The 25,282-nt window shown below is 37.4% G+C and overlaps 1 protein-coding gene and 1 non-coding gene across 2 annotated transcripts in view; one reads left to right on the top strand and one right to left on the bottom strand.

The window, feature by feature from the left end:
* Window positions 1-25,282, top strand: part of FREM2 (FRAS1 related extracellular matrix 2) — a 195,051-nt gene that overhangs the window by 151,752 nt on the left and 18,017 nt on the right. The window contains exons 11-23 of the mRNA XM_003934401.4: window positions 236-418; window positions 1,960-2,090; window positions 3,691-3,849; window positions 5,072-5,375; window positions 7,284-7,415; window positions 10,108-10,439; window positions 18,813-19,005; window positions 20,478-20,582; window positions 22,004-22,131; window positions 22,229-22,363; window positions 23,085-23,211; window positions 24,072-24,259; window positions 25,096-25,242. Coding sequence (XP_003934450.4) covers window positions 236-418; window positions 1,960-2,090; window positions 3,691-3,849; window positions 5,072-5,375; window positions 7,284-7,415; window positions 10,108-10,439; window positions 18,813-19,005; window positions 20,478-20,582; window positions 22,004-22,131; window positions 22,229-22,363; window positions 23,085-23,211; window positions 24,072-24,259; window positions 25,096-25,242 — 2,264 coding nt within the window. The remainder of the gene's footprint in view (window positions 1-235; window positions 419-1,959; window positions 2,091-3,690; window positions 3,850-5,071; window positions 5,376-7,283; window positions 7,416-10,107; window positions 10,440-18,812; window positions 19,006-20,477; window positions 20,583-22,003; window positions 22,132-22,228; window positions 22,364-23,084; window positions 23,212-24,071; window positions 24,260-25,095; window positions 25,243-25,282) is intronic.
* Window positions 943-1,076, bottom strand: LOC120365844 (U11 spliceosomal RNA). Its single transcript, XR_005580687.1, has one exon. It is a non-coding gene; the product is annotated as a U11 spliceosomal RNA (small nuclear RNA).

Here is a 25,282-nt window from a genome sequence, read left to right as displayed (position 1 = left end):
ATAGACAGCTCGGAGCACATGCTCACTGGGGGCTGGTTAAATCCCGGGAAGGAGCTGGACAGCACATGCCTGCTTTTCCTTCCACACAGAGCACTAATTTTGAGTGAGGGGACAGAGAGAAACCAGGAATGGAATAGTCACTAAGCCCCTCCCACAAGGAAATAAACATTAGAAATGAGGGGGAAGCATTCCCCTTACTAACAATTTCATTTGTCTGTGTTTCCCACAATTTTAGAGACTGTTATTAAATTTGGAGAAACCAAATTTAGTGTCACTGAACCCAAAGAACCTAGAGAGTCTGTGGTTATAAGAATTCCAGTGATTCGCCAAGGAGACACTTCAAAGGTTTCCATCGTGAGAGTCCACACCAAGGATGGTTCTGCCACCTCTGGAGAAGACTACTACCCTGTGTCAGAAGGTACGGGGCTCCCAGAGCCTGTCTCCTGATGGGTCATGCCAACTCTGTGTGCTAGTGCCAGTGCCCTTAAGGAAAAGAAGGGGAACATCCAATTGAAATAAAAATAGAACAATCTTTTGGGAAGGTATAAGTTTAAGGGGTACAAGTGCAATTTTGCTACATTGTTATATTGTGTAGTGGAGAAGTCTAGTCTTTTAGTATATCCATCACCTGAATAATGTACATTGTACTCATTAAGTAATTTCTCAATACCCAGCCCCTATCAATCTCCCAGCCTCCGAATTCTTCAGTGTTAACCATTCTACACTTGATGTCCATGCATACACATTATTTGACTATCACTTATAAATGAGAACAAGCAGTATTTGACTTGTTTTGATTTGCATTTCTCTAATGACCAGTGATGATGAGCATTTTTTCATGTTTGTTGGTCTCATAAATGTCTTCTTTTAAAAAATGTCTGTTCATGTCCTTTGCCCACTTTTGAATGGGTTTGTTTGTTTTTTTCTTTTTTTTTTCTTTTAAAGGGTGCCAGAAACAACGATCACCAGCTGCCCGAATACCAAAAAATTATGCTTCTGAAATCTTTTGATGTTGATTTCGCACGAAGAGCAATCAAGTTGCTCTATGTGTGCCACTCATGACAGAAGCCCTTTTTGTTTTATTCTTGTAAATCTGTTTTAATTCTTTGCAGATTCTGGATATTAGCCCAAAAAGAAGTCTTTTTAAATATAATGTGATATTATATTTAAAAACTCAACAATTATATATCCACTACATAATGTAAATCCCATTCACACTCTATTATACTTATGATCACATTCATTTGTCTTGAGTCCTATTGATTTAGAAATTCTGGAGAATAAAAGGTTAATTTTTCAGATTATGTCCTGATATTAGAACTATTGATTGTGCCTCCTATAATTCAGCATCTTTTCAAACTATGGGCCAACAAACCAATGTCTTATTATTAAAATTTTCCTTCAGATAAAATCGGCATTCATGGCCACCTAAATGGAACTGGAGACCGTTATTCTAAGTGAAGTAACTCAGGAATGGAAAACCAAACATTGTATATTCTCACTCATAAGTGGGAGCTAAGCTATGAGAATGCAAAGGCATAACAATGATACAGTGGACTTTGGGAATTCTGGGAAAGGGTGGGAGGGAGGTGAGGGATGTGAGACTACAAATCCAGTACAGTATATGCTGCTCAGGTGATGAGTGAAACAAAATCTCAAAAATCACCACTGAAGAACGTATTCATGCAACCAAACACCACCTGTTTCCCCAAAACACTATGGAAATAAAAAATAAAAATAAAATTAAAGTCTTGGGAAAAAAAGAAAATATTAGAGTAAAATGAGTAAAACTGGTGCTGTTCGTTAAACATTTGATTTCATTTTACATACACAGCCAAGTATACTGGACCACAGTGTAAAACGTATTTCTCATTGTAGGTCACAGTTTAAAAAAGCTTGATAGAAAACTTCTCATATTCATATGCAAACAGTTTAAATCTGTGATTTTCGCATTCTTAGAAATTGAGTTTAAGGAAGGAGAAACCCAGCACATGGTTGAAATCGAAGTTATCTTCGACGAGGTGAGAGAGATGAGAGAGGCCTTCACTGTTCACCTAAAGCCTGATGAAAATATGATAGCAGAGACGCAGGTAAGTAATGTAATGTGTACGTAAATTCATGGCCAGCACTTCATCAGAGAAAATGCATAAAAGCAATCACATAGTGTACCATAAAATGAGGAGAGTTTGTACAAGCCTTACATGAAAGAGATATGCATAATCTCTTTTTACCACCTAATATATTTTGTTCCGATTAGATCATAGTCAAGAAATTCCTATCCTTTTCTTTGAAAAATCATGTTTGTGGAAACTCAAAAAGTGAAGTCACTGAGCCCCAAAGCAGTGCACTGCCCTTCCCATGTCAGTCAGTATGATTGATTGACCTTGGGATTAACCATCAGAGAGAAAGCAGCATCTCAGAGTAAAGAGGGAACTATTAATTCAACGCCACAACTCGTCAAACATATATCTGAACCCACAAAGCAGTTTGCTAACCCTCCAGATCAAGACCTGTTTCTCCTGGCTTTATCAGAATTTGATGTCCACAGCCTCATGATCAAAATATTGCAGTCCTAAATCTTATTATCCATACTTATTTAATTTATATTGTCTCATTAACCAGAATCTTCCTCAAAATGAACATAATTCCACAGAATGTTGACCTTTACACTGGAAATAATTTTGAAAACTACATCTGTTTTTGGAATGTATTAATTTTTTATGTCTTTGCTTAAATTTACTGTATTACCTTTTTAAATTTGTTTCACTTCAGTATGAGTTTCAGCTGGGAAATTTTTTTCCTTACATATTTTTACCATTTTGTAATCCTTACTGCTTGATGGTTTTTCTACTATAGTGCCTTGCTTTTTAGCAAGTCATTTAAAATTCAAGTATGGGCAATCTTTATCAAATACAGTTTTATGTCTTCATCACATAAGATAAATCTTTTATTATGTTTATGGAGTAGCATATGAAATTCTTTTGGGTGAAAAGAATAAAGATTCACTCAAATTACTTCCAGTGATGAAAGCTTCTTTTAAGAATATACATGTAAAGATAGTTCGGGAAACTACGCTATGTAGTCAGATGTTGGAAGCCAGGGCAAGTTCACAGCAAGGTGCTCTTGTCAGCCTGCCCAGAAGCAGATGTTCATAATTTCCTCTTCTGTCTGGAACTCAAATTCTCCCTGCCTGTGTTTAAGGCGGTGCCTTTTGCCCTCAGCTGCTTTAAAGAGTTTCTTATTACTGGCATCTGCTTCATCCAGGCTCACACTATCCCATGACCTCTGTGATCTTCCTTCCCTCAGAATGTCCTCCAGCTTTCCTCCCACTGTCAATGAATTGACTTCTTCATCAAACTTCCCTTCACAACTCCAAAACAGATTTAGCTACTGTCATCACAATGGAGAAAAAAATGCAGAGCCTGAACACCTCCTGGGCTGCTGGCCAACCTTTGGACTGACTGCCCTGGTCTCAGCTGCCCTCCCCTGGAATCAAAAGTTGTGAACAAGGTGCCAAGGTCACGTGCAGCAGGCCATTTAGAGCCTGTTGCTCTCCAGGGGCTCCGAGTATGACAATTTGCATCATAATGAGGCATGGGTTTGCCAGGCATCGTGAGTATTGTCCTGTATCATAGAAGCATAAAAAGTTTAATATTTCACTAATCAGTGATAATTATCTTTCTCTTCTAGGTGACTAAAGCCATTGTGTATATAGAAGAAATGAGCAGCATGGCAGATGTCACTTTTCCTTCTGTCCCTCAAATTGTGTCCCTTTTGATGTATGATGACACTTCCAAAGCTAAGGAGAGTGCTGGACCCGTGTCTGGCTATCCTGTCATCTGTATCACAGTGAGTAGGAGATTCACAAAATTGAGGAAAATTGTAAGATAATTATTTTAAATAATTACAAACTGTAATCAATATAGCATTGGCTTTGTTATGAAGAAATGAAAGCAGAAAAATACTACATGGTTTAACCATTGAACTTTGCAAATATAACAAGAATCAAGTAAAGGTCCTGTTTTTCTTTCTTCACCCAACAAAGGTTCGTTAACTAATGTGTACATAGTGTGTTATCTCAGTCTGTCACCAATAGAAAAATAAATAAGATTTGAAGTGTACATTCAAGATATTTAGAAATGAGGAAAAAAATATAGAAATTGGTAACTCTAATATAAGGCAAGATGGACCACTATCATAGAATGATACAAATTACAAGTTAGCGCTGAAGCTCCATGGATGAGGGGAGGTTTGGGATGGTCAGGTGGAATTTTGATAGTTTAGAATGCAAGTCTGATAAGGGAAGGTCATTCTAGGAAGAAGGGATTATAATATGAGCTACAGCTAGAAAAAATAGCATAAGAAATAGCAGATTATCACTACTTTTAAAGTTTGCCTTCTCTTGACTCTAAATTGCAAGCCCTTTGTGAGCTAAAATTATGACTTACTTATTTTTATATCACAACAGCACTTCTATAATCAACTATATAGAAAAGGTACACAACAAATGTTTATTGAGTTAACAAGGCAGAGATAAAAATTTGGTGTCAAGTGATAGGGAGTTTTAAATGTCATATTTAGAAATCGGCAGGTTAACAGGGCAGTTGTGCGTCAATGGACTGGAAGAAAAGACACTGAATTAGACAGAGAGGTGCTGCTGGGAATGGAAAGGAAGGCATCAACTCAAGCAATATCACAAAAGAAGAATCAGTCAAGCTCATGATTCACTGGATAAGGGGGGTAAGATGAGAATAGGAAGGAAGAGAGGGAAGGAGGGAGGAGAAGAGAGAGAATAAAGATAATTGGCAAACCTGATGATTTGAGAGATTATGATGTAAGTAGCAGTTTTACACATATTAACTTAGAAATGAAAACATCCAATACACTGTTTGAAATGCAAGATGAGTGTTTATAAACACTATCATAGCTGGGAATCAAACTTTGGAAGCTGCATGAACAGCATGTAGAAATCAGGGAAAGTAGCAGTGAAAACTCGATGACAGAACTGGAGAGGAATGGGTTCCACACTGTTCTAGACTCTGTTCCTAACACAGTCATTTGTTTTCTACAGGCTTGCAACCCCAAATATTCAGATTATGATAAAACAGGTTCTATCTGTGCAAGTGAGAACATCAATGACACTTTGACCCGGTACCGGTGGCTGATGAGTGCACCCGCGGGCCCTGATGGTGTGACCAGCCCTATGAGAGAAGTGGACTTCGACACCTTTTTTACATCATCCAAGATGGTCACGCTGGACTCCATATACTTTCAGCCTGGCTCCCGGGTGCAATGTGCGGCTCGTGCTGTGAACACCAACGGGGATGAAGGCCTGGAGCTCATGAGCACTATCGTAACCATAAGCAGAGAAGAAGGTCAGTCATTTCCACTTTCCCAGGTAGATCACTGGAATACTGTGGAAAATTACAAATGTCTATTTTCTGGTTTTTAATACTTCCACATGACCCACATATTCCATATATTTTGTAAGTGGTTAAAAAATTTAAAAAAAAAAAATTTTTTTTTGAGACAGAGTCTTGCTCCATCGCCAGGCGCCGGGCTGGAGTGCAATAGCACGATCTCAGCTCCCTGCAACCTCCACCTATTTATTAGAAAAATGAAATATTCATTCTACCTTTGAGTACCTATTAGATGCCAGATACAGTGCTTTGTGCTGGCTATAAAATAAAGAAGACAGGATCCCTGCTTTGAGGAATTCTTGGTCCAGTTGAAGATGCGAACACATTTTAGTCTAGATAGGGCACAGGAATGCAAAGGTAGAAGTGATTTGTTCTACCCTGAGTGGGTCAGGAAAGACTCATCAAAGAAGGGAGGCTCAAGCTGAATCTGAAAACAGTACAAAAAACAAGCATAAGCAACAACTTGTAAAAGCAAGAAAGAATGTGGGATATTCTGGGAACAGCAAGCAGAGAAATGGGGAAGCTTCTGAGAGGGAGAGGAAGAACCAGGAGACAAGGCAGAATGATATGCAAGGGTCAGCTCCAAACAGAGCTCATGGTGTGAAAGAAGCTCAGCTGGTGGCTGGGTGAGTAGCAGTTTGTTGGGGACAGGAGGGGAAAGGCAGTCCAGGTAGAGGGGTATGTGCAAATTCACACCTTGGTATTACAAGAGAGACTGTATCTGAGGTTGGAGCCAAAACATATTGGGGAGGAGAATAGGATGTGGCTGGGGACCACATTGGAAAGACAGGAAATCCACTGTATAAATAAATCCTTCACTCTGAAGAATAATTTTTAGTGAGACTTAAAAAAAATAAAAAAGATTGTGTATATATCTGATTCTATTTCTAAATCATCCATTTGCATACTGCATTCAAAAGTTAATTTGTTGCATAAAGAGAGGTCGTGTGTCCTACCTACCACTATGATATATTCAGGATCAAATATTTAAATAATACCTTAAAATGATTCTTTTAATAAATCAGACAGCCTGTATGCTGGGGCCTGCTTCTGATTGCTATTCTAGTAAATACCTATGTATGTTCTCTGTCTTAAACAAATAGAAGAGAAATTGTATTTTTCCAAGTTCTTTTAAAATTATAATCCAGCATCTTGGTCCCTTTCATGATGTTCAAATAAAAACCACTATTTTCTTAAAGGAAATACTGGAGAAAGAGTTTCATATCCAAATTCTTGAAGATCACTGAGAGATGTGAGAAAGAAAGATAGAGGGATGAATATAAAATGGTTTATAATATATAATACACATACTGTAAAAAAATTACATATATAAGGAAAACGCAACTGTGCACATTTTGCCCTCTGATTTTGAAGGAGACGTTAGTTTTAGTTCCTAAAATGAGCATATTTTTCATTTTATTCACTTATAAGTAATGTAAACATAACTAATGATAAGTATATTATTCTAGAGTAAAAAGTAAATTTACTTGGTCTAACTACACTTACTTTTATCCTACTGACTTTCAGTCATTTTTACTGTATCTGTTCATACTTCAAATGGTTTTGTGAATATGAGCATGATCTAGAATAACCAGCACACATTAAGTTACATTGAATGGTAACTATTTTCTCAAAGTTTAAACAATCCCTAAATTGTCAAGTGGCCACTAAACTGTCTGCTGTGATTACTTCTCACCCTGTGGCCTTCTGCTTTTTTATGACATAATGTACACTGTCAGCCATGTCCTATTCCACAGAGAATTTTAAATCACGTAGAAAAATAATAGCTCCTACTTTTAAAAACATTCTTTAGATGTTATCGATTACCTTCTTTTAGCATAACTGTGTTCATTTCTTTTCAAGGTCTTTGTCAGCCCCGTGTACCTGGGGTTGTTGGGGTAGAGCCGTTCTCAGCTAAATTGCGCTACACAGGCCCTGAGGACCCAGACTACACAAACCTTATCAAGCTCACTGTCACGATGCCGCACATAGACGGTAGGTGACTTGGGTAAGCAAGTCCATGGAATTGTTCTGGGCTCCTCGTTACCCGGTGTATTTTCCTTAATCTTCTAAACAACCAAGCTTCAACAGGTGTTCACCTTGCAACTTGAGCTTCAAGTCCTTCTGCTTCCTTTAACTGTTTTAGCTTTGTTCTACCCAGTTTTTATAACTATGGCAATGGAAGCATTCTTTAAAATTATATAGATATAATACTAGATTTTATGAAAGAGCACAAATGTATTTTCAATCATAAACTTGAAGTTACAGTAAAGTATTTGCTGTCTTAGTGTCTACCCGCAACATACGTTGACAATTTTATAGCTGGAGTTTTATGTCTCTCTCAGTATTTATCATGTCACTAAGACATTTCCCAGATATTTAAATAAAACAAAAATGAAACTAACAGGTATTACGCATTATATTTATTTTCTCTGGCTAGGGAGCTGTGACCAGAACGTGTGCGTCAATAACTTTATCATACTTTATGAATATTTTACTATATATAGAAGGCATTTTCAAGTTTTTTCCACTCAATTCACTGTATACTTGTAGCAAATTGTTAATATTAATTTTATTACTTGATATGTCACTTATTTTATGTGGCTAAGGGAGAGGAAATGTCATTAGGAACGGTAATTTAGAATATACCTCCCCAGAACAGGAACATCTGCTCTGTATGTCTGTTACAACCTCAGATTTTTCTGGGGATTGGAAAGGCAGGTGGCCAGGAATCTGTGTCTCCTTCCTTTGTGGCATAATGTTGGTCCCTGAACCACCCAATCTCTAGGTCCATGTGGAGGTGTAACTGGAGCTGCAAAGGGCTGAGAAGAGACCCATCAAGGAAACATAGACCTAAAACGGATCTTTCCTAAAAGAAAGAGTGTCTCTTATGCCACTCCTAAGGCTTGGCTTTGCATTTTCTGAATGCAACGTTCAATGTTCAAAAGCCACAGCTCTGCCAGAAATGTAGTTGAGGCTGACCGCTTCTTTTGTGGGTCCAGGGTTTTGCTATGAGTGAATCTGAGAGGAAGAGATGGGGAAGGCTCAAAGAGAAGACCTGGTTCATAGTCTTTTGCTGTATTGCTTTTGCCAGGGGTTAGCACACTATGGCCTATGGCCAGGTACAGTCTGCTGCCTGTTTTCATACGGTCTGCAAGCTAGGAATGGGTTTTATATTTTTAAATGTTTGGGGGGAAAAAAAAAGAAGAAACATGAAGCTAGTATGAAATTTTTGAAACATGAAGGTAGTATGACATTCTAATCCACCATCCATAATAAAGTTTTATTGCACACAGTTATGTTTATTCCTACACAGAGCAGTGGCCTTCATTCTGATGGGAGCATTGAACAGTCAACGGAGACCTCAGGGCCCACAATCCTAAAATATTTACTATTTGACCCTTTACAGAACAAATTTTCAATCCTTAGCCTGTACTATATAGCGGTAGTAGTTTTCAACACAGTAAGACTCTGTCTCAAAATGATTTGTATATATATACATTTTGAGACAGAGTCTTACTGTGTTACCCAGGGTAGAGTGCAGTGGCGTGAACTCACCTCACTGCAACTTCCACATCCCGAGTTCAAGTGATTCTCGTGCCTCAGCCTCCTGAGTAGCTGGGATTACAGGCACGTGCCACCACGCCTGGCTAATTTTTGTATTTTTAGTAAAGATGGGGTTTCACCACATTGGCCAGGCTGGTCTCAAACTTCTGACCTCAAGTAATCCACCTGCCTCGGCCTCACAAAGTGCTATGATTACATACACGAGCCACTCTGGGCATGGCCAGTTTTCAACTTTTATGATCTAGGACATCCTGGAAATTACTGAAGCTCTCAAAGACATTGTGTTTATGTGGGTGATAGCTATAAATGTTTACTGGATTTTAAATTAAAACTGAGGAATTGTTAAATATTTATTCACTTACTTAAAAATCAAAATAAATAGATTACTTATTAACATAAAATACATCCTTTTAAGAAAGTATGTTATAAAATAAAAAATAATGAGTGGCACTTTTATACTTTAAGATATTGTTAATGTCTGACTTAATAGAAAATCACTGGATTCTCTGCTTCTGTATTCAATCTGTTGCAATTTATCCTATCTTGTAGCCTCTGAAAAGAAGCACTTATGAGAGAATATGAGTGGCCAAGTCAAATAATAACTTAGTATCATTATGAAAACAGCTTTTAAGTCATGGAAATCTTGAAATTTTCCTGCGGAACCCATGGGTTCTTATGCTACCACTTTCTTGTTTTTTCGTTTTTGTTTTTGTTTTGTGAGATGGAGTTTCGCTCTTGTTGCCCAGGCTGGAGTGCAATGGTGTGATCTCAGCTCACTTCAACCTCTGCCTCCCGGGTTCAAACAATTCTCCTGCCTCAGCCTCCCAAGTAGATGGGATTACAAGTACCTGCCACCATGCCTGGCTATTGTAATTTTGGTAGAGATGGGGTTTCATCATGTTGGCCAGGCTGGTCTCGAACTCCTGACCTCAAATGATCCACCCGCTTCGGCCTCCCAAAGTGCTGGGATTACAAGCATGAGCCACAGCGCCCGGCTTGGATCATCACTGCTGTGCAGTATTTTATGACACTTGTTTTCTCAAGAGATAAAGAGATTTTAACGTGTTCAAAATTCCTGGCTACCTGAAAGAATATTAACAATGATTTCAATTTATCCTAGGCATGCTTCCTGTGATCTCCACTAGAGAGCTTTCCAACTTTGAGCTCACCCTCAGCCCTGATGGCACAAGAGTTGGAAACCACAAGTGCTCCAACCTCCTGGATTATACTGAAGTGAAGACTCATTATGGTTTCTTGACTGATGCTACCAAAAATCCGGAAATAATTGGCGAGACATATCCTTACCAGTACAGCTTGTCTATCAGAGGTTCCAATACCTTACGCTTCTACCGAAACCTGAACCTAGAGGCCTGTTTATGGGAGTTCGTTAGCTACTATGACATGTCAGAACTCCTTGCTGACTGTGGTGGCACCATTGGAACAGATGGACAGGTACAGATTTTTAACATCTGAGTTTGGTCACTGGATAAACCAATTGGTTTGTTTTATCACAGAGATTTGTACTAAATCCCAACTTGAGTTTTCCATCTTGGTGGCATAGGTCATTAGTGACAACAGGGGAACAAACAGGCGGCATGGATGATGTGAAAATCCATGTCTGTTTCTGAACAGTGGGCCAGAATATATATAGTTTTTGACAATGGGCTAGAAACATTAAACCTATGTCAAAAGGATGCTGTATAATTATTGCCCTGACTTCCCTTCAAAGCATAAACTATCGATTTGTGTTCATGTTTAGATGCCTGTGATGTTGTATCATGAGCCACCTAAAGTGAGGTTTTACAGTCCTGGGAGTCACTTTAATTTTTCTCCCTCTTTTCTAACTTTCCTCTCCCCTTACCTTTTACAAAGATCCTCTTCTTCTAGCCTCCTGTTTTACTTTCTTTTTTTTCTTTCTGTTTTTCTCCTCTTCCTCTCTTTTTGATTCATTTATCATGATTAACACAGTCAAAAGTGTTTTTATTAAACGCTTATTGTTATTTTCACTCTACAATTACTGATTCTTCTTCATACTACACAGACATTCACACATAAAATACACATACACACAAACAATTCTCACCCCCACCTCATCATCAGCAACAAAGTTGTTAAATGATAAGGAAGCAAGATCTTCATCAGGGTTACAATGGAGAACCTAAAATATGTAGGGCATAATTTAAAACTGTTATGAGTATTTGAACTAAGAGCAGTGTTCTGTCTTGCCTGGACTAAACAAGGAGTTATATAAGTAGATTTATGCATTGAAGTGTTGAATGGTATACAGATGATATCATGTCCCTCCAGATTGAGCTAAAGTGAGACTGTATTTTTTGTGCTATACTCCTAAGGTGTTGACGTATATAACAACCGGTAGCAAGAAAAAACTAGATAACTAGCATGAGCTAAGCCCACAGTAAATCTGTAGACTTTGACAAGCTCAGCTGGTGTTGATATTGAATTGGACTCAGAAGTAGTGAGGCATGACCATAGCCACCTTGTCAAAAAGCAGCAATGTTTAGTAACTTGCAGGGATTGCTAAAAACACCAACAGAAATACCAACAGAGAGGCAGTATAAGATGGTGGAAAGAATCTGGGTATTGGAATCAAGGAAATGCTGACCAAAATTTGGCTCCGGTATTTTCTAGCTATATGTTTTTGACCAAGTTACTTATAAGTAACACTTATAAGTATTCATCCTGCAGATCCCTCTTTCCTTGCCTGTTTTTGCTACAGAAAGAAACATGGAAAAATAAGTATTCAATCCCCAGAAGAAAAATAAAGTTTCATATTAACAAGTCTACCTCACCCTTTTCCTTTATAGATCAAGTATCTCTAGTTCCCTCATGTCTTCCTCACAAAGCTGTTTTCAGTCCATTACTAAATTATTTCTATGTTCTTTCTGGTTACTTTTCTCTCAGAATCTTGCTTACATCACAGGATCTATTGCCATAAACAAAATTGGATATAGAAATAGAATTACACTGTAGTTCTCATTCCTTGTTAAAATCACTTTGCATTATTGAGCTTCTCTGTGGATCTCATTAGTCTGTAGTCTGTTTTTACCCTTAAGAATGCTTTCTATCTTCTCCACAAAGCGGCAGCACTTCTCCGTCTTTTAAACATGTTACCCAGGTAGCCTTTTCTATCAATAATAAAAATCCTGCACTTGCCTGCTTAAGCTTTATCCTATTATATCTGTCCATTTTTTTTAATGTAGCAAGGCCATTTTATTTTGAATGCAAAGCCTGCCCTCTACTGTGTTCATTCTTTAAATCTTCTTACTGTAAAATTTAGCTCAGCTAAAGTGACTGTACTTTGCTAGATTTTTAAAATTCCAGTTCCTGTATCAAATTATTTGTGTTCGGTATTTTTGCTAGATTTTTAAAACTTCAGTGCCTGTATTGAATTATTTGTGTTCAGTATTTTTTTTCTTCCTATGACTTCCACTAGCTAGAAAAGTCATTACTCTGCTTCTCTATTGAAACTGACAACGGTTCAATTCCATTAGGTGAAAATCGGCAATTGCAGGTTTTCAGTTAAGTTTTGCCTGCTAGAAAAGCTTATGTTCCATAATATTAGGAGAGAGTGCAAGGTAAGAATTGCAACATAATTCAGTTCTTAATAGCTTGTGTTACCTTCTTAAGGAAGATGGCTAACTTGTATGAGTTCCTTCTGAAAGAATTATTCTGCTTTTGCATCGTTAAAAATAAATTTAGTAGTATAACCATCATGATCAATATCATAGTGATGACAAGATTCAGAGTAAATCATTGAGATTTTAGGATCTTGTTATAGAATTATAAAATCTTCATTGTAAATGATAATACAATTTAATAAAACATATTGCTTACTCTCTTGGAGTGAAGCTTAGAGATGTTGTTTTAGGCAAGGTTCTCCTCAGAGACAGAATAGGATGGATGGATGGATAGATAGATTAGATGATAAGGGATTCTGTATGAGAATTGGCTCATGATATTGCAGAGACTGAACAGTTCCATGGCAGACCATCTGCAAGCTGGAGAACCAGGGAAGCCAGTGATGTGGCCCAGTCTAAGTCCAAAAACCTGAAAACCAGCAAAGTTGAGGGTATTACTCTCAGTTGATGCCAAAGGCCTAAGAACTCAGGTTGAGTTCCCCAGTCTAAAAGCCAGAGAACCTGGAGTTCTGCTATCCAAGGGCCGGAAAAGAAGAGTGTCCCGGCTCCAGGAGAGAGAGAGAGAGAGAGAGAATTCACAACAGCTCTTTGAGATAAGTACTATTTTTGCCCTTTTCTTTGCCTTTTTTTGGTCTAGCTAGGTTTCAGCCAATTTGGCGGAGCCTACCCACATTGCATGAGGGTGAGTTTTCCTTACTCAGTCCACAGAATCAAATGCCAGTCTTTTATGGAAACACTCTCATGGACACATCCAGAAATAATACTTTGCCCGCTATCTGGGTATTCTTTAATCTAGTAAAGCTGACACCTAGAATTAACCATCACAGATGGCCGTCCCATTTTCTTCTACCTTCTTCCTTGAGGTTAAGCTTCTACCTCTCTCCTTGCTGTTGATATTGTCCTTCACCCTCACCTCAACATACACACACATGTTATTGACACACAGGTGAGCGAGAAGACAATAAAAATTAGAATATAAAATATTCAACCCTCTGAGATATTGGCCTAACTTTCCTTCATTAGATTTGACTTACAGTGAAGAGAATGAAATATCTGATAATAGTACTAAGAATAACAGTAACGATATGATAATTGTAATAGCTTATATGTATTTATTGCTTACTTCATGCCTGCCATCTTTTAAATACTCTGTATATTTTCACTCAGCCTAGCCTCACAAAAACCCTTTGAGATAAGTACTATTTTTGCATCTTTTTAACAGATTAGGAAGCTGAAGCAAAGGCAATTCAAATAACTAGCCCAGGTTCATGTAGCTTTTAAGCCTATGCTGTTAAACACATCATAATGCTTATCTGGGCATTAAATTGCATATGAGTGAATGTGAGGAATGGATATGGTTACACATAAATTGCAAGAAAGCCAGATGAACTTTTTCCTTTGTTCTTGGTACAAGTATGCTGCCTGACAGCCTTTGTGAAAATACATGCCAGATCACATCCACACCCACTGTTGGTAAAACAGTGCAAATCCATGTCCTCGCAGCACTAGTCTCCAGCTTTGTTTGAATACAGGCAGATCAGTGTTGAATGCAAGCATATTTCATGAGATGGCACCTGAGAAAAAGCAAACTAAATGCTTTGTAAATTCTACTTTAGACTCTATTTTAGACTGTCGTGAGGGCCTTCCAGACTTTTGCATTTCAGCATTAAGAATGGGAAAATGGACAAAAATGAAAAGCAAACCATCAACACAGACTCCATATGCTTCAGAGAGGCTTCACGGTTTTATTGACTACCCCAGTCAACAGCCCCTGCAGCAAGCCAGTGCTGACCCAGGTCTGCTCGTCCTCAACAGCCCCACAGAGCCCAGGCCAAGCACCTAGCCGACATTGCTTGCCCTCCTCTAGTCCTTTCCCAAAGTTGGCAACTTAGCTCAAGGTAATCACTGTGCAAACACATTTTATCAACTGGTAGTTGCTTTTGCCAGAAACAACTTGTTAGAGAATTGATTTTTAAAAAGTGTTCTTAGTAGCTAAATCTACCACCATAAAATATTGCCAAGTCCCTGCATTTTTCTTTGTAAATGAAAATCTAACACCACACTGGAAGGATTTTCTGCCTTCTCCAACCTCCCAATTCAGATTATTTACCTTATTAGTTAACAGGATAGTTATCTGTTAACAGCAATGAAGTGTGATTAACTTTTATGCAGCTATACCACATCTAGCTTCAGCTGTTATTAAAACCATATCTGATTTTGCTGTTTCATTTACTTGTACATTTATTCATTAAAGAAATATTCAATGAACACCTACTTTGTGCCCAGGAACATACCAAGTACTCATGAGGACACCAGACATGAAGCTTACAGAGCAACAAAGTCGTTACGAGTCAGATCATCACTCATAAAAGTTAAGAATTTTACTTGCCAAGGAAAACAAATTTGGAATTTCTCTAACGATGTTTGACTCTGAAATCATTTTTAATAGTTTCTAAAATATAAACACAGATAAATAACAGGAAAAACAAAATACAGATGTATTAAATAAATGATTCCACTCCACCTTTATATGTGACAAAATTATATTTTGTAAATAAAATTTAAAGTGGTTTGGTTACACAATAAAAAACACTTTAGATGCACAATGGTTATTAAAGCTAAATTAAGTTCTTAGAACTGTTGGATAGTTTGGTAGTTTTTCTCTTGAAAACAGTTTTTAAGAATAATTAAAGACTGCAGATCATTTGACTTTTTATTGTCCTGGCTAGCTGTTTTGCATTGTAGCATCTTTTTTTTTCCCACTGTTTCATTATAAAAATCAACATTTCATTTGTTACAACTCGACTTATTGTAATAATCAAAAAAGGGGTTTTATACGAGGTATTTTTATACAGTTTATAATTAAAGCACTTATTTTACAAACGGAGGGAAGTGAATAAGTGGACAAGGGCTGATCAGATGTTGACCATGATCATACAAATACATTCTTGCAAAGCACCATTGTACCAAAGTCGATAAACAAGAAACATCAGTTGACTTTAAGACAATGACGAAGAGTAAAGCTTATGGGGAAAAAAATAAAGGATAAACATCTGAAAGCAGCACCAGATTCTTCACTTGCAAATAAGGCTAGTCCAGTTTAATCTTCTTGGTATCCTCTCTACTTCTTAAAATTTTTCCTTACTCTTAACTCTCCCATGTGTTAGGTAAACAGCGACTGATAAAGTTGCTCAATTTGCATGAATAAGCTACAGAAATGCAACCCCAATCATAGTTTTCACTTAAAACGTGAAATTATAATGTACTTGTGAGAAGACATAGCATGATTTTTAAAAAGTAAACAAATTTTTTCTTAGTTGCTTTGAGGAAGAATTATGCCTCTTTTTTACTGTGTATTTGATTTAGAAATATGAAATTTTGAGGCTGGAATATACTCAAATATACTCAAAATAAAAAATGAGAGGTCATTTTTCCATCCCATTATTTTATGCTTTGTACACTGATTCTCTTTTATATGTAAGCTACTCTAAATTTTTTTGCAAGATATATACTTACCCCAATGTATAGTAGGATAAACTTGACAGTGTGTTATTTTTCCATAGCATTTGTGTTTTACACTTTCCTTTTAAATATGGAATTTTAAGTATTACTTGCCTTTGATGAAGAAACTTGAAACATCAATAAGGACATATGAAATCACTCATATCTTGGTTTCTTTAAGATTTGACAGATGTTTATTTCAGTACAAACAAATACCTAGAAAAGTCCTGTGATATAGGCTGAAAGAAAATTAAGTACTTTTTAAGATTGACATCTACAAGTTAGATTGATTGCATTGCACTCTGCACTTTTGAAGAAAGAAATGGGTAGGTGATCTAGATGGTCAAGGTAGCTTCATTTCTGCTCCAGTTCCTCTAGGTAGAGATTCTTAGTAGACAGAAAGAAGACCTTGTTATGGGTACTAAGAAAATGCAATGGAATGCTAATTCTGTGTCCAAAAATGATCAAACTCTAGTTTAACCACATCAAATAAAATTAAATAAGAATTAGTCGAGGAATTGTACTCTAAGTAACTTATTCATAGGAAGTGAATATTAGTAATTCCCTCCAAAATAGCATACTCAGTAACATTTGATGGACAGAATATTGGAAAAAAATTATTCTTAGCATCTATAAAATTTAATTGGAATCTATTCCTAAAGCCTAATCATTTTTTAAAACCATGGTTTATTAAATTCATAAGATAAAATATTAATCTTAAGGAACAGTGGCATATGGATTGACTTAATCGCTGTCCATTCCACTGCACTTCAAAATCAAGTGCTCAATGAAGTAATAATAGCCGCCCTTAGAAACTACTGTCTCAAAGGAGTTTTAACGCAAAGCACCTCTGCTGGCCAGGCTGGCGGGTTATAGGGAATGCTAGCTACTATACAGCTGAGAATGAAATAACTTGTTTCGTTGATGGTTCTCTTCTATATGTTTTTATTAAGGATTCAGGTCATCATTTTTGTGACGTGAGCAGTTTACTTTTGACTTCATAATGTTATAAATCATAGTTCTCATAATTTAAATTATTCGCTAACTCATGCCTATGATTCTTGTCGTCAGCTCAGTGTGGAAGGAGAACTAGACCATTAGCAGACAGCCTGATTCAGGCGTCCCCAAACTTTTTACACAGGGGGCCAGTTCACTGTCCCTCAGACCGTTGGAGGGCCACCACATACTGTGCTCCTCTCACTGACCACCAATGAAAGAGGTGCCCCTTCCTGAAGTGCAGCGGGGTGGGTGGGGCAGATAAATGGCCTCAGGGGGCCGCATGCGGCCTGCGGGGGCCGGGCCATAGTTTGGGGACGCCTGGCCTGATTCAAACTTCCATGGAGTGTGATCTGACCTAAGTCTTCTCCTCTTATGTAGAAGAGGCTAGTTGTATTTGTTCTATTATTGTGCAGAGCTGTTATGAGAATTGAATATGATAACCTTTGTTAGATGACCTTAAGACTGCCTTCTTCTTTGTTTGGAATACAATGAAGTATGACAGAGTAGAAAAAAGCATGGGCCAAAAGCTGAGTTATGATCTTGGCCAAACCATTCAGGAAGCTTAGAAAATACTATAGGACATTTGCTTTCTTCCTTTGCATCTTAATTTTATCTTCTTCTCTTTCTATCCATCATCCATTGATCCATCCAATTATCCATACATGCATATAAATATAATTATGGACAAGAGTGAAAATATTAAGTAGTGTTTATTGAGAAACTAGTACAGTGTCTGAAATATGGTAACTACTCAACAAATAAATATTAGTTTATTCTCCACTATTCTCAACCCATCTGCTAAATACCAGAAGGAGAAAAGTATAAAATTCAAGACAAAATACTTCATTTCAACTAATTATTCTTGAGATATTATAAATGTTATATGTCATTAGTAAATATATTTGCTTCCAAATCTATGCTTCATATTCCACTAATAAAAAAGTAGCTCATAGCAGCATTTTTCATAAAAGCCAAACACTGGAAACAACCCAAATGGCATGAAGTGATAAATAGATACATAAAATGTGCATACAGTAGGCTGCAATTCATTAACAGGGGAATGAAGTATTGAAACATGCAAAAACATGGATACACCTTGAAAACATTATGCTAAGTGAAAGAAATCTATCACCAAAGACCACATCTTGTATGATTCCATTTATATGAAATGTCCAGGATAGACAAATCCATAGAGACCTAGTGGTTGCCAGGGGCTGGCGGGAGGAGTGACTGCTAATAAGTACAGGCTTCCTTTTGGAGGCGATAAAAATGTTCTAAAATTGATTGTGTTGGTTGCACAACTCCTTGATTGTACTAAAAACCATTGAACTATTTACTTTAAATAGGTGAATTATATGGTATGTAAACTATATCTTCATAAAACTAAAGTAAAAAGGATTTTGTAAGTAGAGTATGCTCAAAATAATGCATGGTCATAAGGATTTCTGGTACATATACTTTGTTGCCAATGAAGGTAGTTAGTGTCAACTATTTAATTGATCCAAAATTAAGTGAGGGGAAATAGTGCTATAAAATTCTGTCATTTCCTTTTCTCAATGATTACTCAAAATCTTCAGTTAAGGGAAAGGAGAAGATGGCTTGTAGAAAATTAGGCTCATTGAGTTAACACTGAATCGTGTTGAGAGATGTAATTTTATTGTTTCAGGTCCTAAACCTAGTGCAGTCCTATGTGACCCTTCGAGTCCCCCTGTATGTTTCCTACGTGTTCCATTCCCCCGTGGGGATAGGAGGCTGGCAGCATTTTGACTTGAAGTCAGAGCTTCGTCTGACTTTTGTGTATGACACTGCCATCTTGTGGAATGATGGGATTGGCAGCCCCCCAGAGGCTGAACTTCAAGGTGAGTTAATAAGACTTGGAATACTCTAGTTTTGTAACCTATTTAAATTATTTAAGAGGATTTTTTTTGCTTTTGCCAAAAGTAGTACAAGCAACTTTCAATATATTTTCTTTTTCTATTCTACAATAAGATAATTTCACCCTTTTCATCAAAAAACTCTTTAAACATATTAATGCTTCAAATTTTGCATAATGTGATGATTAAATATAACTTTATGTATTTCATGGATATTTTACTCTTGTGATCTATTTTAGGTGATTATATGTTACATAACACAACATATGTATTTTTCTGGGTTCTAGAAAATGGATAGAGGAAGCTCCAGTGAAAACAAGAAATGAGCAAAAGAAAAAGTTACACATTTTTATTTCTGAAAATAAGAGGTGCCTTTTAAACTCTCATACAAATTGTTGTCTGAATTCTAGTTGTGACTCTACAACTAACTAGCTGTGAGATCTCGAGCATGTTGCTTAACTTTTCTGAGACCTAATTTCCTTTGAATGATAGACAAAACTTCTAATATCTCTTTCTGATTTAAAATTATATTACTCTGAGACACTTTCACTGAATGTCTTTGAACTCTGATTGTGAATGCCACTAACTCGGGTTCACAAGCATTTGCAAAACTTGATTTCAACCTCCCTGTTAGAATCATAGTTCAAAGTCCACAAGAATCAATATAATAAATCCATTAGTGGGATGAGTGCCTTTTCCTTTTCAGACATGTATTACGGTTCTGATTCCACAAACTTTCATACATTCATAGTGTCATGACAGTACTACATTTTACTAGCGAGCAGGAGAATAGAGTTGATCATGCATCTTATATGTTAATCTATTCTCTTAAGCGGATTAAAATTATTTTAGAGCTATGTGATGGGTAATGTGATCATTCTGAATTATAATTTTAAATTATTTCAAATGCTTTAAGTCCATATCTTGTTTTAGAAGATATATATTTAAGTTAATCTTAATGAGGATTTTTCTGTGGTTCCCAATCTCCACATAGGATCTCTTATTTCCTTTTGATTTTTCTGGAGCCAAATTTTATCAAACTGCTAAGTTTCTTGGGAAAGCTTCAGAGCTTTCTTTAAGTCTAGAAAATTAGGAATAATTCTGAATAACTCAAACCTATTTCTTTTACATGTCCGAATCTCCATCGTGACAATTTTGTCACGTCTCTCAATTTGCAGCTTCATTTGTGTAAACTAAGAATTTTTTAAAAGACTTGTCTACTGTAATTGGTCTGTGTATTTTATAGTGACTCATGTTACTCAATAATTCATTTTGGCTTCCTTTTCTGCTTAGAAAAGAAAATGAAGATATTTCCGCCTCCGTTATTCAGAATTCTCCTGATAATACTGTTTGCTTAAAGACAAGACAAACCTCAGCAGGTTAATTTATGGAAGGAATCTGTACATAGGGGTCTCTGGCTGCATATATTTTCATTCTGGGTACTCTCTCCATTATAGGTTCCCTCTATCCAACCAGCATGCGCATTGGTGACGAGGGACGCTTGGCCGTGCACTTCAAAACAGAGGCTCAGTTCCATGGCTTATTCGTGTTGTCACATCCCGGTAAGCCCTGTTACCTTTTAACAACCACTCCCCACACAACAAGGAGATAGATTCTCCTTCTTCATGCATTTCAGCATGCTTCCCTGTTGCCTTAGAAGCCCTTAATTCAAATGAATTGTACTTGTGGGATTATCTCCATGAGGGCTTGATAATTCTTCAGCTTCATCTCGGAAACCACAAAATTATCATTATGCAGACTTTCAGAGAAAATGCAAAATAATTAGAGTAAAATTAAAAGGACACCCTATTGAGCTCATATTAAGCAAAGTTTTCCTTAGATAAAGAGCATAGGAATAATGATTTCTTTCTCTGCTTTGCTTCCATTGTACAAATTGAATTGCAGATATTCATTCAGCAAGCACTTCTCTGTTCACAGCTCTTTACTAGGTACTATGAGAAACCATTTTAATAGGGTCAGAAGAGGTACTTCACTTTCGTATTTAGGTTTTGGATATGTTAATTATGTTTAATAAGTGTTGGCTATGCAATTTAACTGTGATGCACTATGCTTTGAATATGAATAAGGCAGCAGTCAATAAAATCCCACATCTAACTTCATTTTTTTAATAAAGTACCTTTCATTAGAAAGAGCTTATTTTTTGACTCTCCATGTTACTAAACTGGTAACAGTTACTAAACTAGTAACATGGAGAGTCAAATAAAAAATAAGCTATGTTTCTGCCAACTTATGTTAGAATGGGAAAGGGGAAATAGTTCACTCAATATCTTTATATCTTTTCTTTTTCTAGGCTTGAACCCTAATAAAAGAGAGAATAGGGCTGCATAATTAGGAAGAGAAAGAAGCTTCATTGTACTTTTATGAAACTGAGCTATAAGAAAGAAAGAATTCAGAAAAATCATTTTGCTTTATTGTAATTGACAGTTCTGGAAAATAAGGATTTTCTGGTCTATACAGTTCTCGCTACATGTCTACCTTTCTAATAAACTGAATCCTTGTTTAACCATGATTGCAGGCGATCTAAGTAGAATTAGACTCCTTTCATAAACTGGGCTTGCCCAGCTGTGTGGATACTAATAGAACTCTTTTAAGTTCAGCTCATAGCTTCGGTGCAATAAATGCATTACATCACCCTTTATTGTGCTGCTCTGACTCCCCAGAAAGTAGCTCTGAACAATTTGAGCATTTCTGTACAATTATCTTTTGACAGAACCATAGAGCAGAAACAGCACCGAAGTAGGAATCAGAAAGTCATGTCCTAGCTGTGTGATCTTTGGAAAGTCACACAGTCACTCACAGCCCAGTTTCTTCATCAGCCAAAGGAGGATAATTATATCAACCATGACTGCTTTGCAGCCTTCTCATAAAAATAGAAGCAAATGTATGATAGGGTATTTTGAAAATGCTAAACTCTTATACACTCTTTTAATTGAACCACTGTATCATTATTAACGTTTCCTAGCATCCTTTACAAGCTCAGTGATCATGTCAGCCGATCATCCGGGCCTGACATTTTCCCTCCGCCTCATAAGGAGTGAACCAACCTATAACCAGCCAGTACAGCAGTGGAGCTTTGTCTCTGACTTTGCCGTAAGTGACTAAGACTCTAATTAATTTTCTTTTTCTGCTGCCGTCTTATGACACCTCGGATTTTTAAATGTAACATGTCAGTGTCTTCTCCTCAAAGGTACGTGACTACTCCGGGACCTATACTGTGAAGCTGCTGCCATGCACGGCCCCATCACATCAGGAATACCGCCTGCCAGTCAGCTGCAATCCCAGAGAGCCTGTCACCTTTGACCTTGACATCAGATTCCAACAGGTGCGGCTTAGAGAAGTATTATCTCATGACTTGCAGAATCCCACTTTGTTTTACATTGATTAATTTTTTAAAGAAGTATCCACACATGAATGACTTTAATTCTTGCATGGTGGAAAGAAAAGAAATCAGTTAAGGAAGCAAGAGAGAAAAGGAGGAGGAAATATTTGCCCTTTATCTGTTGTTAGTACAGGATGTAAAATTCAGAGTTTAATGTATGCAATCGTTATTTTTTTACCATTTTATCTTGTCTCCTCCTGAAATTTTCTGTCTTGGAGATTTGAGAATTTTTGCATTTCTTTTCTTGTTCTTCTCTAAAGAGAATGAAATCCTGTAGCCCAAACCGCCTCAAAGTACCTCATTGCCGTTATGCATTATAAGAAATGTGATGGTATCTTTTTTTTTCAAGAACTTATACTATTGGCCTTCTACTGACAAAATGATATTTACAAGTCCTTCATATACCCCAATAAACCAGTAGAAATGAGCTCAAGCAATTCTATTTAGTCCCATTCAAAGAATAACTTAACCCCACCAGTTTTTGCTTTTCAAGGACAAAAACAATGTTACAACTTTCTAAGTTGGCTTGGTAGGGCATGAAAACAGCAGTGTGGTGTTTACGGTACTATAGTCAGCGTACGGTGAATGTACGTATCTGTGAGCGGTGCCTCTGTGCACCTTCGGAACCACCAGTGCATAAAAGGACTTTTACATTTGGTTTTAGGTCAGTGATCCAGTGGCCGCTGAGTTTAGCTTGAACACCCAAATGTACCTGCTCTCTAAGAAGAGTCTCTGGTTGTCTGATGGCTCCATGGGATTCGGGCAAGAGAGTGATGTTGCTTTTGCAGAAGGTATCACTTTACAAATGAGAGGGATACTGTTTAGCATGTATGTGTTTTGTGCTTTACTTTTTGGGGATTGTGTTTGGGGAAATTATAGCTTCGTTTATGGTTTTGAAAATGTAACTGCGTCTTTACCAACTCTGGCTGGCGTGGGGGTCGTTACAATTGTGTATATGTTACTGGGTGTCTTTTTATTCTGAGGAAGCTAATCTCTAGGTGTCTTACCTAAATGACTTTTGGAACAAGTCTAGATGATTTTCTTCAATTTTTTTTTCAACTTGCATAAACTTAAATGCTGCAGCTACATGAGACTGTAAATGCTTCTCAGGCAAAGACTGCCTGCCTTGTTCCATGGTGTATATTCAGCACCTAGAAAAATACCTGGCACACATGGTAGGGGTTCAATAATAGTTATGAAATAATTAATTGAACACCAGGGGGTTTCATTAAGCCCTCCTTCAAAAGCAAATAAAATGAATTAGGCTTTTATTGATTCTTTCTTAGTGTTATTCTATATTGTAACAGTATTCCTTTTACCAACTTATTTATGCAAACTGGACTTGAATCACAGTGGGATATTATTAATGTCAAATTATAGGCCAGACCTTGGAAATTATTCCCACTAGTGGCTGAGCATCTGCGATTCAGTAAATCTTCAGTCACCTGTGGTCAGTCTGCAAAGTGGTCTTACCTGAGGCCTGGGAATGCACCAGATTTGAAACTCATATGAACAGGCCTTCAATATTTGATAGTAGATGCAGGTGGGAAGGAAATAATCTCTGTGTCCTCACTGTCATTGCCCGTTCACAGTGTCACACTGATATACCTTATCACATCACAGAAATAACATTTCCACATCTCTATTTCAGGTGATATAATTTATGGTCGTGTCATGGTGGATCCTGTCCAGAACCTGGGTGACTCCTTTCTCTGCAGCATTGAGAAGGTGTTTCTATGCACTGGAGCCGATGGCTACGTTCCCAAGTATAGTCCAACGAATGCAGAATATGGCTGCTTAGCTGACTCTCCTTCAATCTTATATAGATTTAAAATTGTGGTAAGTGCTTTGACCCAATGAGCTAGATCAGTTTTTCCGAGTTCAGCCTGCTTGTCTTATATTTAAAAACAAGACTGGGCAAAATGGCCACACTGTAGTCCCAGTACTTTGGGAGGCCAAGGTGGAAGGATCACTTGTAGCCAGCGTTTCAAGACCAGCCTGGGCAACATAGTGAGATTTCATCTCTACAAAAAATTTTAAAAATTAGCCAGGTATTGTGGCACATGCCTGGAGTCCCAGCTACTTGGGAGGCTGAAGTGGGAAGATTCCTTAAGTCAGGAAGTTCCCTCTATGATCATGCTACTGCACTCTAGCCTGGGTGACAAAGAAGGTCCCTGTCTCTTAAGAAAATAAAATAATAGGCCGGGCACGGTGGCTCACGCCTGTAATCCCAGCACTTTGGAAGGCCAAGGTGGGCGGATAATAAGGTCAAGAGATTGAGACCCTCCTGGTCAACATGGTGAAACCCCATCTCTACTAAAAAAATACAAAAGTTAGATGGGCATGGTGACGTGTGCCTGTAGCTACTTGGGAGGCTGAGGCAGGAGAATTGCTTGAGCCCAGGAGTCGGAGGCTGCAGTGAGCCAGGATTGCGCCACTGCACTCCAGCCTGGAGCCTGGCAACAAAGCAAGACTCTGTCTCCAAAAAAAAGAAAAAAAAAAAAGAAAGAAAGAAAGAAAAGAAAAGACAAAATTTTTTTAATTATCATTTTTATTAAACCGAATGGTGACATTTTATATTAATTTGTACTTGCACAAAACAAATAGGGAAGCATTCTGTACTTGTAAAAGCTGGTATTATCTACAGCAATCATCACTTTCCTTACTGCCTAAAGGACAAAGCTCAGCCAGAGACACAAGCTACCAGTTTTGGAAATGTCCTATTTAATGCCAAACTAGCGGTGGATGACCCTGAAGCTATTCTCTTAGTGAATCAGCCTGGATCTGATGGATTTAAAGTCGACTCCACACCCCTCTTTCAGGTAGGCCAGAAACAAGCTCATTTGTAATAGCTATGTACCC

Source organism: Saimiri boliviensis, chromosome 16 (genome assembly GCF_048565385.1).
Source record: "Saimiri boliviensis isolate mSaiBol1 chromosome 16, mSaiBol1.pri, whole genome shotgun sequence".
Taxonomy (NCBI): domain Eukaryota; kingdom Metazoa; phylum Chordata; class Mammalia; order Primates; family Cebidae; genus Saimiri; species Saimiri boliviensis.
Note: the sequence above shows the minus strand (reverse complement) of the source record. Positions and strands in the feature narration are given on the sequence as shown.